The sequence below is a fragment of the Magnolia sinica genome, chromosome 5, assembly GCF_029962835.1.
Source record: "Magnolia sinica isolate HGM2019 chromosome 5, MsV1, whole genome shotgun sequence".
In the NCBI taxonomy this organism is placed as follows: domain Eukaryota; kingdom Viridiplantae; phylum Streptophyta; class Magnoliopsida; order Magnoliales; family Magnoliaceae; genus Magnolia; species Magnolia sinica.
The window spans coordinates 94,743,116-94,756,844 of record NC_080577.1 but is presented as its reverse complement, the minus strand read 5'-3'; the positions used below and the strand labels follow the sequence as shown (position 1 = coordinate 94,756,844).

General features: G+C 38.7%; 2 protein-coding genes across 2 annotated transcripts; one reads left to right on the top strand and one right to left on the bottom strand.

The window, feature by feature from the left end:
* Positions 1-1,479: 1,479 nt before the first annotated feature.
* LOC131247400 (early nodulin-like protein 13) lies at positions 1,480-2,244 on the top strand. Its single transcript, XM_058247708.1, has one exon. It carries the CDS (start codon positions 1,573-1,575, stop codon positions 2,113-2,115), a length of 543 nt encoding a protein of 180 aa, XP_058103691.1. The 5' UTR covers positions 1,480-1,572; the 3' UTR covers positions 2,116-2,244.
* A 2,829-nt stretch (positions 2,245-5,073) lies between these two features.
* On the bottom strand, positions 5,074-10,075 carry LOC131246327 (AP2-like ethylene-responsive transcription factor BBM). The gene is made up of 9 exons (XM_058246307.1): positions 9,577-10,075; positions 8,797-9,412; positions 8,367-8,449; positions 8,209-8,217; positions 7,978-8,066; positions 7,811-7,884; positions 7,336-7,386; positions 6,320-6,396; positions 5,074-6,229 (listed from the first exon to the last, which is right to left on the bottom strand). The coding sequence occupies exons 1-9, from the start codon at positions 9,842-9,844 to the stop codon at positions 5,352-5,354; spliced, it is 2,145 nt and encodes a 714-aa protein (XP_058102290.1). The 5' UTR covers positions 9,845-10,075; the 3' UTR covers positions 5,074-5,351.
* Positions 10,076-13,729: the final 3,654 nt, after the last annotated feature.

The window sequence follows — 13,729 nt, the reverse complement described above, 5'->3', positions numbered from 1 at the left end:
TTCCCTGCTCATATAATGACCTTAAATTTTGGTGCACTAAAAACTAAAATAAATAGTTAAATAATTTATTTTTAATTAAAAAATAAAAATAAGTTAATAATTGAGTTGGTAGAGATACTCTTGGTTGATAGAAAGGTTGATTGATCAACTTTTGCTACCCGGACTCTTAATTTTGGATGAGGTTAGAGGATTGATTCCGCCCTAAAGAAAAAGTGAGAGCTAGGAGATTCTAGGAGGGCTTGACCAGGTAAGTTCCAACTCTTATATCTTTTTAATTTTTTTATTATTTTGTTAATTTCTTCACGATTTATGTAATGGATTGTGTGGATTATCCACACGATCATTATATAGGTGTGTAGAAAAATTTTAACAAAGTAATGCTTTATAATTTCAAATATAGTAAATAATATTTTAGGAATAAAATTAATTGCTGAGATCTGACTGTATTAAGATAAATTTGAACGGGTCATCTGATCATAAGCACCAAAAGATATTAGTGCCTTAAATTTCAAATCAATCTGATTAGTGAATGGGTCATTTTATATATTTAACCATAAATATCATTTACACCTTAGACCTAAAATAGTGATCAAATAGATCGTATCAGATCTCCACTACGTATGTTCATTCTATAATAGATATAAATTGTTGTCTAGAGAATATGGGTAAATATAACTGTTTGATGAGGCACACTAATGAAATGTTAGGATTGTACTTATGATATTTTGAATCAAATTTTTTTTTTTTTTTAGAAACATAAATGGTTTGGATCTAAGTGATCTATTGACCCATTATCAATATGAAATTTTGTGATGTCAATGGATGACTTAGATTTGTCTCATATGATCAGTAGATCATCTCCAAATAAGCCAGTTGATTATGAAACCTCTAACCTCTACGTAGAAGTTTATATTTTGCTTGTAACATGGGAATTAGGCTTGGCCCACACTGACATGTGAGATCCGATCCACACTGTCCATTTGATTATTGAGGTTGAATTACATTGGAACCACAAATATTAGGTCGATCTGACCATTAAGTGGACCGTGTTGATTATATGGTATTTGTTAAAAAGAGAAGTATTAAAAATAACATGTAGGCTACTAAGGTATAAGATCAAACAGATTATTTGGCCCTACTTAAACAATTCCTTAACAGGCTATTAATCGGTTAGGATCTGACTAATGAATTTAAAGTGTACTCTAGATCTTATTAAATAAGAAAAATCTCAAAACTTTTATTCATCTCTAAAAATGGAGTAGAATTTCAGAGTTTGTCAGTTCGACATGTAGGATTATCAATCCAAATTGATAGAGAGATCCTAACCAAATTGGATAGATCATGCACTCTATCAGTTCGACTCGGTCCAACTGGCAAAGGGTAAAAATATATTACTTATAATCTGAATTTAAGGACTCTGATGAATTCAGTGATTTCATCTATAATTAACTATAATTGTTGACCACTTCATATTCTCTCTCTCTCTCTCTCTCTCTCTCTCTCTCTCTCTCTCTCTCTCATAGAAGAAAAGAGAGGAAATTTCATTTCAAGCTCTTGGAATCCCATCCATTAATGGCTTCTTCAAGAACTTTATATTGTTATTCTCTCATCATCATTTCTGTTCTTTTCACCCTTTCAGAAGCTACGGATTTCTTAGTTGGAGGAAAGATCAATGCATGGGAAATCCCATCCTCTCCTTCAGACTCTCTGAATGGATGGGCTGAAGAGAATCGCTTCCAAATCGGCGATTCACTTGTTTGGAAATTCGATGGTGCAAAAGATTCAGTCATGCAAGTGAGCAGAGATGATTACCTGAGCTGCAACACATCCAATCCGATTGCTGCCCACAAGGGTGGGGATGTCACGGTGAAGCTCGAAAAGTCAGGTCCATTTTATTTCATCAATGGAACGAAAGGTCATTGCGGGAATGGGCAGAAGCTGATTGTCGCCGTGTTATCGAAAGGGAGGAGGCATTCCTATGGGATTTCTCCAGCTCCTTCGATCGAATTCGAGGGTCCGACAATCTCTCCGACAAGCGGCGCTTCTGGTTTAGTGGTTTTGAGGAGTGGGTTCTTGGGTGCTCTGATTGTTTTCTTGGTGGGGATGGTTTTGTGAGGGATGTAGAGATGGAATTTTTTTGGTTTTCATGGTGGGGGATGGTTTGTGAGGGATACAAAGAAGGAATTTGTGGGATTCTACATTGATTAGTACTATTCTTTTCTATCAGCAGTATTATTTTTTCAAGTTGAAAATTCTAAAGATTTTTAATACCATTTATTATATATTTCAAACAAAAAAAAAACTATAATTTTTGGGGTTATTTGAAATGTAAATGAAAATGATAAAGACCACTTTAATTAATCAAGGGAACCCAGCATGAAATGATTGTGATTATAGACCCTGCATCAAAGGTTGGATCTGAAGAGATCAATATTTGAGAATATTGTGGACCCTGATCATGTCCTCGATCAATCAAAGGTGGGCCCTATCATATGAATTCATATAAATCAGGATAATAATTTCATGTACATGCTGTGTTTTAGAAAATTGTAAACTATCATATTTCGATTATTCGAAAAACAATTCCACATCTCCAAATCATTAGGTGAGTGATCCCAACATGCATGTTTTCTCTCTTTTTATTTATTTATTTATGTGATCTAAAGAGGGATATGCATGTTTCCTCTCCATTGTTATTAAAATAATCATTTCATTGTTTTGATGATTGTAATATTTTGTATTGAATGTTTGTTGAATTTGTTGAGAATTGAAATGTCATAGTTGTTATATGTGTGTGTGTGTGTGTGTGTGTGTGTGTGTGTGACAAATGTTAATACCATGCACTAGTCATTCTTATCATGCAACCATGTCATGCATCGCATAACTGCGCTGAATAGCAAGGGGCACTCCCTAGATGACTTGTAGGTACTTAAGTAACGAATGACATATGGGACCATTCCTAGTTGCCCACAATATATGAAAGCCTACCAAGATGATGGAAGTCTACCCCAAAAAGGGAGAGATGAGGGTTGATGGAATCCAATTCAAGCAAGTGGACTGATTAACCCACTTGATGCATTCATGCATCCATGCATCTCATGACATTCATGCATTTTATTTTTATTATAATGTACATGAACTATGATGGGTTCAATCACTAAGCCTAGCCAACTGACGGTGTATTGATGGAAAAAAAAAACCATACAGATGGAATTGAAGAAGATACAATGATTCAAGAGAAAGAACATGAAGCCAAATTGATAAATAGAGTTATCCGATTGACGTCATCATCAAAGCCAAATGAGTCACCACAGTCTCATGCTACAATTGTTGCTCGGAAGAAGTCTCACGCAAAGAGGAATCGATTGACCATCTCTTCATCAATGGAGAGCTGGCCAGCAGGATATGGAACCACTTCTCAATCATTCTCTCTATCTCAGTTATCCACAGCCAATCCGTTCTGGCATGATCCCTCCAATGGTGGAACATGGCCAAGGAAAAGTCCAACATCGGAGTTCTCCGAGGGCTTGCCCCAGCGCTAACTTTTTGGGAAATTTGGCTTTCCAGAAATGCAAACTGCTTCGATGGGTCCCCAATCATATTGGACCAATCCATTGCTAGAGTTTGCAATTGGTTCTCCCACATTATTTCCTCCTTCCCACTCTCACCCGCAAATGACGGTAACATTATTGAGGTGTTGCAGGACCTAGGCGTTTCTTGGCCCCAATCCAAATGACTGCACATGTGCATTATTTTATGGAGGAGGTCATTTGCTGGATGGGTGAAGTTGAATGTTGATGGGTCCTCACGCAGGAATCCGGGGCCGTCCAGAAGTAGAGGGATATGTCGTGACGATAAAGGTGATCTTATCTTCACTTTCTGCAAAGGATATGGGGAAGGATCCAACTTTCAGGCAAAAGCTAAAATGGTGGTAGACAGGCTGAATTTATGTTTGACTCATGGTCTTAACTGGATTGAAGTGGAGAGTGACTCTCAATCGGTCGTGGACATCCTATTTAAAATAACTTGGACCCCTTGGAACATCCTATACTAGAAAAGGAGATCATTTAACATCATTCGGAACAGAGTATCTGCCTCTATCTTGCACATTCCCTGGGAGCCAAACAGGGTGGCAAATGGCTTGGCTCGCCTGAGAAGTGTCAATCAAGCGGATAGAACCTTTGTCCAAGTTTTTGAGCTTCTACATAAGACCATAGGAGAGTTTGTGCTGGACCGTACTGGCTTGGGACAGATCAGATACCAGCTTTCATCTGTGGGCTCTAACAGTTTCTAAGAATATGATAGGCAGGATCCTCCTCTCCTATTAGTTGTTGAGGTCCTCCTCGAACTGTAATTTCCATATAATTTTCTTCATTTGGAATATAATTGAATCTTTATATATATATATATATATATATATATATATATATAAACATGAAGCCAAACCAGTGGATTCCACAGGAATAGTGGCCATATTTAATCTAAGGCGAGTTTACTTTGCTAGATCAGTAAAATAATTAAATGAGACATGTTTCCTATTATTATTCACATTTCCGTTTTAAAATAACTTCTAATTATTCACATGATTTAAGTATACTAAGTTTACGAGTCATGGACCGTAACTCAGGCATGAGGGTGCATACTCAATTTTTGGGGTGTGGTAGCTCAGCTTATCTTCTAGAGTCCTTTGATAGCTCAGAGAGTATTTGTTTGCTCCATGGTCAGGGCATTCCTCCTGCAAATCCATATATATTAAAAATGTTGCTGACTCTAGTTGTTCCCTTAGTTTGTGACACGTGGAAAAATAAAAGATTGGTTAGGGGCACATGACACATGCACAATTGCACACTTGCAACGTGCACATTGACACACGTGCCACATATTTAGTGTTAGTGCTTGAAGATTGATGGCCCACGTGGGATGCTTAATCTTGGAGAGCCCCAACATGGTAGGTTGAAACATGTCCCACATGTAAGTCCGTCTCTCCTCACGTAGATATCTATAGTCCAGCAGTAACATATCTATGATGCAACTAAAACCAATGGAAGAAGAAAGAAAAGAAAGAAATCCCATTCCATGTATCATAATCAAAAATTATTTTTTCGGATTTACAACACCGGGTGTAATAAGGCAGTCTGAGGATTTTATCCGTTCCGAAGTTCCAAAATTAACAGCAATTGAGGAAGAAAAACCCCATCAAATCTCGCTTGCTGTTATCAACTTCAGTCCAATCCTTGCCTAAGTTTAGAAGTTTGTGTACATCTGTTTCCCCATTAACCCTTTCTTCTATTCCTCCCTTCTCTTCCCTTTTCTATGTCCTACCTTTTCTCCTTCCTTTCTTCTAATAAACCCTATGTATCATTCCATACACTGAAAACTGGAGCCCCAGGACAAACAGCCAGATTGTTCGACCTGGGTGGAATAGCTTGAACTGAGTTTTGCATCCAGCTATTACACCCAGAGTTTTGGTCATAGCTGTTGTTAGCCTTCACAGAACCAGGTGATTGCTGTGACTGATAATACACGTTTCTTCCGGTGTATGGATCAGTGAGAGCCACCACGTTATCATAACCTAACTGCTGTTTCACTTCATTTTCTCCAAAACTCGCTTGATTTTGTTGATGGCTTTGATCAGCCATCACTGTACTGATAGGCATAACAAAGCCATTGGTTCCACCCACAGCTCCTTGAAAGCTTCCATTGCTACCGCCACCACTGCCGCTGCCACCACTGTAAATAACTGAATTTGATCCGGAGCTATGTTCCAAAGATGAAGAATCCAAGTTCATGAGGTTGTGCAGAGCCGAAGGCTGAAAGAAGTTGTGTGTGTTGCCCAAATGAAGCTGATGAAGATCTTGCAGCCCGTGGGCAGTGATGGTATCTTGTTCTTGCTTAAACCAGCCTCTCGGACCATAAGGGTAATGCATGTTGAGTGTCTGACCCTGTTGGAATGCGATGGTGGGCCACCCGTGCTGGTGAGATCCATAGCTGCTGATTCCATCAGTCAGCTGTGAAGTTATATTCTCATCATCCATCCTTCGCCCATTCACACTGGTCTCAGTCTGCTCAGCCTCTTTCAGACGCTTTGCCGCTCCCCCGATTGGCAATGTACTGCTCTCCATTATGCTGTTTACATCATATCTGCTCATGTCGAAGTTTGTTACTGCATTTAGGCCGCGGAATTTGATAGCAGCAATGTCATAGGCTTCAGCAGCTTCTTCTTGAGTGCCTGCAGAATACCGCTCACGTGAGAATATGAAACAAAACTAGTTACATAATGTCCCTCTTTCCTTAATCATGTCAAAATCGGAGAACTTACTGAAAGTGCCCAAATAAAGATCTTTATTCCCTGCAACCCTTCCTATCCTAGCTTGCCACCTTCCGTGCTGATGGTGTCTGTAACATATCAATAAACATATATAATCCTTAAATTACAATCCCCAAGGATTAGCACATTTAGTCATTGTAAAAATGAGTAAATTTTCTCACGATTCCCTGTTAATTACAGTTACGAGAGAAAAGTGAGTTTGAAATATACTGAAAGCTATTCGGTAGTGTTCCACTCATTCTCATTATGGGGGGAGAGTCAGGGGAGGGAGCGTTAGGAGGAAATCAATTAGGTCCATTTGTCTCCAAAATCAGGTCAATCCAGTCATTTGGTAGGGTAGGCCACAACTGTATATTGAATCAAGCCATTGGCCATCCATTAATTTCTTCATTATGACCCACCTGATAAGTTTACCAGCCATATATTTTGCACCAGGTTATCTAAGTCTGCAGTCAGGTGTAAGTAACAAATTTAATCCATACCATGAGAAAAGGATTTTAGCTTCTATCAAAATTCCCCACCTCTACTTATATGAACAAAACTGGAGCACTAAAACACAGATTTTTTTTAATCATATCAATCATTGGTATAATTGTAATAGCCTGAATGATTTGGGATTGTATAGCAGTTATCATAGGTTCCTTAAATGGCCCAATTCGTGATACTGCTACAATACAGGTAACCAAGAAATCCATGTATTCAGTCCTTGAGCCAGATATTAATAGGATTGTATCCTGATCCAAAAAGACCGTGTGCCAAACATGGAAGTAATCTATACGCACAGTTCCTGCTCAGTTTTTTAACAAGTCAATGGAATCATAGGATTTTCACACCACAATCAATGGACAGGGAAGATATTTGGGCCCAGTGGGAATTAAAATGCGAGTTGTGCTCATTAACAATATCAACATATTATAACTGGTTTAAATCTCCAGGAAGATCTTATTCTTGTGAACCTAATAACCAAATATATGGATAAAGCCAGTAAAAAAACGGGCAAACCATACCTTGTGACTCCACGATATATAGAAGCACCGCGAGAAAAGCCACTGCTCTTTCTGTATTGAAAGGAAATATGCTATTAGCTTCATCCTACATTACCTATCCTTATTCATCAAAAAGGAAAAGAGAAGAAGAACTACATATTATATGATCTATGACCTTAGTTGGTTCCTCTTTTTTCCACAAGTGATCTGATGGTCCCTACTATTGATGGACCATGGTTCAGGAATCGACTAAAAGCAGTATCCGTAGTCCTTTCACTAGTCACGGCATTTTGTAAAGAAACCCAGCAATGGTGCACATTCTCGACTGATCAGGAAAGACCAATGACTGAATGGCTATGATCTTTCAATCCAAGAGATGTTTTGAAAATATTCCATCCACAGTGGAGCCCATCAGTCTCCCTCGTGCAAACCGAAAACCAATTGGAAATCCCTCCTCAAGGATCATTTAGTTCTTTTGAAGAAAAATCCACAGTACCTTCTAAGAGATGCAACGTATTCCTGCCTGGTCATGTGTTTCATCTCCTCTAACTCCTTTTCATAATTAGTTATCTGTGCAAGAAAAGAAACCTTTTGAGATATAAACCAAAGCCAACACCTTCATTTAATTAGAGGGAAAATAAAATAAAATAAAATGCAACTCACAGGAAAGTTGGTTGTTGTAGTTGAACCCCAATACTTGAGAGCAGCCAAATCATAAGCCCTAGCTGCCTTCTCTTCTTTGTCATAACCACCTAATCAAAGAATCAAAGAAGGAAAAAAAAAAAACCTTGATTCCTCAAATATACATATATGATAAACAGCAAGGAAAAAGGAAACCTTAAAATGATTCAAAATAGATAATGAAAAGAGATAGGATCCGAATCTTTTGCTTACCCAAATAAACTGCATGCAAGTTGAAGAAGACCCACACCCAGAACATGACAGATGACAAGAAAATAATTGGAAAATGTCAATACAAACGAAAGCTAGGTTTATTAAGAAAACAAAATATCAAATAGAAATTTCCCGAAATTAATGAGATGCAAGCATACCCTGCCGACCCTTGCGAGTCTGTCCTTCTCTCCTACAACTATTGTCCCATAGGTGAGCTTCATATCTACCAGTCCACCTGTGTCTGGAAAAACCGAAGAGAGAGAGAGAGAGAGAGAGAGAGAGAGAGAGAGAGAGAGAGAGGACCAAATAATTAGGAAGAAAAAAAGAGAGAAATGCAATGAAGAACAGAAAATTCACATCCATTTGTGCTCCCACCTTTTCAGAAAAAAAAAAAAAAAGTGGGTTTTTTCTTTCTGTATTTATTTATTTATTTATTGTAAGTTTACATGGGTATCTGTAAACAAAGATAATCCCCACATAAAATGGAAAAAAAAAAAAAAGAGAGAGAGAGAGAGAAAAAAAATCAAACTGAAGTTTTTTTTTTTTTTTTTTCCTATTAATTTCGTAACTGGTAGACGCAAAGCAAACCTTGTTACGCCGCGGTAGATAGATGTTCTCTGCCCAAACGTATCAATAGATTTCCGGGGAACAGCTTCTACAGCACCAGTCTGGCTATCAAGAACAGTTTTCTGCTTATTCTCGGCAGATGAACTCTCTCCTCCTGTCCCACTTGCAGCAAGAAGTGGCAATGGAGAGCTTGACTGGGACCCAGTACTCATCGAAAGTGACAGTGTCTGCGCATTAGTTAGGGTTCCGGCATTCACCGCCGTTCCACAATTGCTCCCTGCATCATTCTTTTTCTCCATATGTGTTGGTACAGGCTGGTTCCTCAACCAGGTCTTGATCATTGATAATCCGATGGAATTGTTGCCGTTTGTAGACATTTCCGTTGTTGTGGCCGGAAGCTGTAGAGAGCAGTTGGAGAACATGTAATCCCCGGAATTATCATATGAGGGTGGAATGCCGTTGCACCCAGGAAGTTTTTCTTCATGATCAGAGAATGAATGCCCACCAAGAAAATCCTCGAGCTTCGGCTCCTCGTGGACTAGGGTTTGGTTGCCAGTGGAGCTGACCAGCATCGAAAGTTCAGAACTTGTCTTGAAGCTTGTATCACAGTTCATGGCCATGGCCTTCATGTTCCAATCTGCATAAAAAAAAAAATAAATAAATAAATAAAACGGAGGGAGGATCAAAATCCAAAGAGGCTTCCTTTCTTTCTTTCTTTTTTTTTCTTTCCTTTTCTAATATAGGATTCGAAAGACAACCCATTAAGGAAAATAGATGAGGAGTTGCATTTATGATATTAACCTTGTTGGGGATGATGGGTTCTGTTGAATGCTTCTAAAATACCAAAATGGCCATCTGGTCTTAGGGCTGTCGAGTCCGATGCAAGGTCAAAGCAGTCGGTGGAGACATCACCGCCAGAGACTTCGTCAGAGTTGAAGGCGATTCCGGAGCGGGATACGGAGTCACCGGAGATGAGTCGAGAGCCAGTGTGTGGAGCATGGTTTTGAGGCTGTGATGGGAGTTCCTGAGGGGAGAGAGAGAAAGCCAACCAATTGTTCATAGAGGCCATTGAAGGTTGTAAGAAAGAAGAGGTTGTAGGAATAAGAGAAGACTGTTTTTTTATGGGGTTTCTGTAAAATCAATGGAGAGGAAGGGCTGTGGTTCAGTTAGTGTATGAAAGAGAGACTGAAGCCATGAGTAAGAGAAGAATAGGTAGGTTTCAGAGAGATGGTCATTCGGGTCTAGAAGAGAAGAGGAAAGGTTAGAAATTGAGAGCAGGAGACATTTTAACCTAAGTAAAACAGGAGGTTTATATATAACTCTCTCTCTCTCTCTCTCTCCACCCTCTCTATTCTATTCTATTCTAAATGCAATGACCCTTTAGGGAGAGATTGTGTTAAGGCTAAAAATAGCAAAGAAAATAGGGTCTTCTCAGAAAATAAGGCTCGAACTTAATTTTGTTGGTTAAAAAAGCTAGCTTCAATGTACGTGTGCCGATTTTTAAATGCTTACTCGCTCTCTCATGTCCCGGGATTGGAATAGGGAGCCAAGGTTATCAAATCATGACCATCCATATCATGTTGCCCATCATGGATGGACATAAACCGAGAAACTTAGGAAACGATCCCTACCTCGTTGGCAATCAAATGGATTTTTAAGGCGGCCCCATTTTACACGCAAAATCCAAGGGTCGAGATTGTTTAATTGATCAGTGTGAAAGTTTGACTGTGACGCGTCCACATCAGGTGATCTCAATCACTCGGCTCAAGACACTCAACTATAATGGACAGATTCCCAACTAAACAGGCAAATATGTGTACTGGGTGGGCTTCCTTTGGTCCCTCCCTCTCTTCTTTTTTTTTTTTTTTTTTTGTGATATCTTCGAGAGTACCTGTATTGGGCTCGATAGCTACTTTTTATTTATTTATTTATTTTCACTGCAGTCTTTGTTAGTATAAGTAGCTTTGATGTTTCTTATTTGCATAGATCTAAATATTCAATGGACATGCTCAGTCTTCTTATGGTGCCAGCCCAAAGGTTGCATTTTTACACACGATTAATAAAATTACATGTGATGTCCTTCCACTTTCCTCCTCCAAAAAAAAAAGTTAATGAATTTTGGTCTATGCTCTATCCATGGTTGGACCCATTCTTTGGAAGGTATGGATTGACAAAAATTCATACCAAATGTGCAATGCATCGGGACACTAAGATATTTAAAATGGACGTGATTTTTCTTTCACTCTTGAATTTCAATACTAGGATCCTGCATAATTGAAATTGAGTCTAATCCTTATTTTAGCAATGTGTGCATCTCAAGTAGGATTCGTCATTCTCTTCCATGATTGCAATTAGTGGCATGTTTAAATTTCTTTTCTAAAACTTATAATTGTATTTATGGGGAAGAAAGCACCACTTTAGCATTGAAAATTTATAACGTTAAGGCATATGACCCTATCAAAATTAGGATTAGGCTTATTTCCAACTTTGTAGGATCTCCAACCTTAATCATTATAAACTTACGTGGATTACTTGTTGGGACTTGCAGAAGCACACAGAGAAGAATCAAAGAAGATAATCACAATCACCAAACAAATCTAATAGTAAGGTAATTTGAACTTTCGTGGAAAAATACTTCCAAAAAAAAAAAAAAACTACGGCATAAAGAGATAATACACTATGAAAATAAAGTGATAAGAAATGAAAATTCTACCAATCAAGGCCTCAAGATTAAAAAAAAAAACTAAGTTTTTTTCCTTCGAAATCCCTCTTAAACTCTTAAGCACGTTTGGAGAACCCTAATCCTTACCGTAATTCCATTTACACCCTATATATATATATATATATATATATATCACTCAATTTGAATAGGAAATGAATCGCGCACTTATATAATTCTGTGCGCGCCTTTGGTGGGTCTTTCGATGGCATTGGCAGTTATCGAAAACCAATCAATGACATCAAAGATTATTTGATATACTATTGTAGGGACTTTCAAAACTATTCAGCAACCAATCAGAATTTTTCTAAATTTTCTTTATGGAATTGAGCATCTGTAGATGGCATCAACATTTGCCTAATGGAATCAAGTGGTCAATCAATGACATTGACACTGTACTACAATCAAATTTAAAACATTAAACAACATTCGCTCAACATGTCTCTAACTCCTCTTAACGCACGTCAAATCTCCAACCCATTTCAACTTTTTTTTTTTTTTTTTACTTAATCCTAGATTTACATGCACACCCAGAGAAGTCTGTATTTGTCTGACAAAGTGTGACAAAAAGCCCACACGCTTACCCTCGTCCACATCCATTTATTCAAGCCGAGTTGGCCACTTGTCATTTCATGTCAGTAACCTGCACTTGCCAACAACTCTTCATTGGCATTCTCCCGTAGGCATACCCTACCCTCTCTGTATGTATATAAATATATACAAATATTTGAAAGACCCCTTCGAAACAACAACACCATCACTCTCTCCCATTCCATTCCTCCATACCACCCTTATTTTACTATTATCTCCTCATCCTAATAATCAAACTGCCCCCGCTGCAGCCGGGCTCTCTCTCTCTCTCTCTCTCTCCATATCATCATGCATGTATTCTCTGTATTGCACTCCCATAACATCATGCATGCATGCGTTCGATTTTCACAAGGAACAACCGATCCCTTTGAAAAGGAAATGACCCTCTCGTGTATGGAAAAACCGACAAGGTCGATTTGCTTCCATCGCGACTAGGCGTCCAGCCGCTCTCGCCACCTAGTGGATCCTACATGCTGGGTGGTCTAGTGATCGAGACCGTCCATGTTTTGGACTGCATGCTATACGGTCCACCCTAAGAACCTTACTCTGAACATATGGTTATGACCATCACTATTTGTAGATGAAATTACAACAATGTATAGGAAAAAATTCAATGGCTCACATAGAAGCTCTAAAAACCACAGTATAGGATTATCAGTGAAACGCGATAGGGGATAATAGTTCATTTACGGTGGTAACGATAATATGGACGGTTCAAATCATCAGACTATCTTAGCATGTGGGCCCCAGTAGCTGGCGACACACGCTGGATCCTGAGCCACGACAGATGCAAAACGAACTCTATGCTACATGCACCCCTACATGAGGACACGAACCCTTGTCTTCCGGGTCTTGGGTGTTATTTCATTCCCAAACTTTAGAGACAGATTGGAAGGAAATCCAAAATCAAAGCATCCGAAGGAGTGAGATTCACCACAACTTCCTCTCATATAACAAATCCCTCCACTCATGCTAGTCTGAGTACGGAGAGGGTAAAATTTACAAAAAGAGAACGGATTTTTTTAATGGAAGGATTTTAGAGAGAGAGAGAGAGAGAGAGAGAGAGAGAGAGAGAGGGAAAAAATACTCATCTTGGCGGGTTCAAACCTCACTGTAAGTTTGACCGTCAAGAAAGGAATCAAAGAAGGTAAAACACATGGCTTCCTTTTTTTCTTTTTTTTTAAAATATATATATTTAAAGCCTGCACCACTGTAAAAATAAATGCTCTCGGTAATCTCATCATAATCATGCCCAACTTAGAGAGGGAGAGAGTACAAAGTGAATTGGAACCTTACCAGGCACATAGTTGCATTTGGATTTATTGGTATTAGCATCATATATCTCAACCATCCATTAGGTCCGGCACCTACTTCTTCCACTATGCTACAAAAATTACAGCAATCGAATGGTCCTGGATATACCAGATTGGAGCTATCTTCCAGGAGAGATCTTGTACCTCCATTTCTACATGCCCCTGATTGGGTGGTTCAGATTATCCAATGAGTATGATTTCTTAAAGGCATCCTATGAAGAGAGAACTGGAACTAATGAACGGTCCAGATAGGTGATATGTACGCCAAGGAGGCCACATGCAACTGTATGCATGTGAAGGCTTCCATGCACTTAGCCAACTAGATCATTAG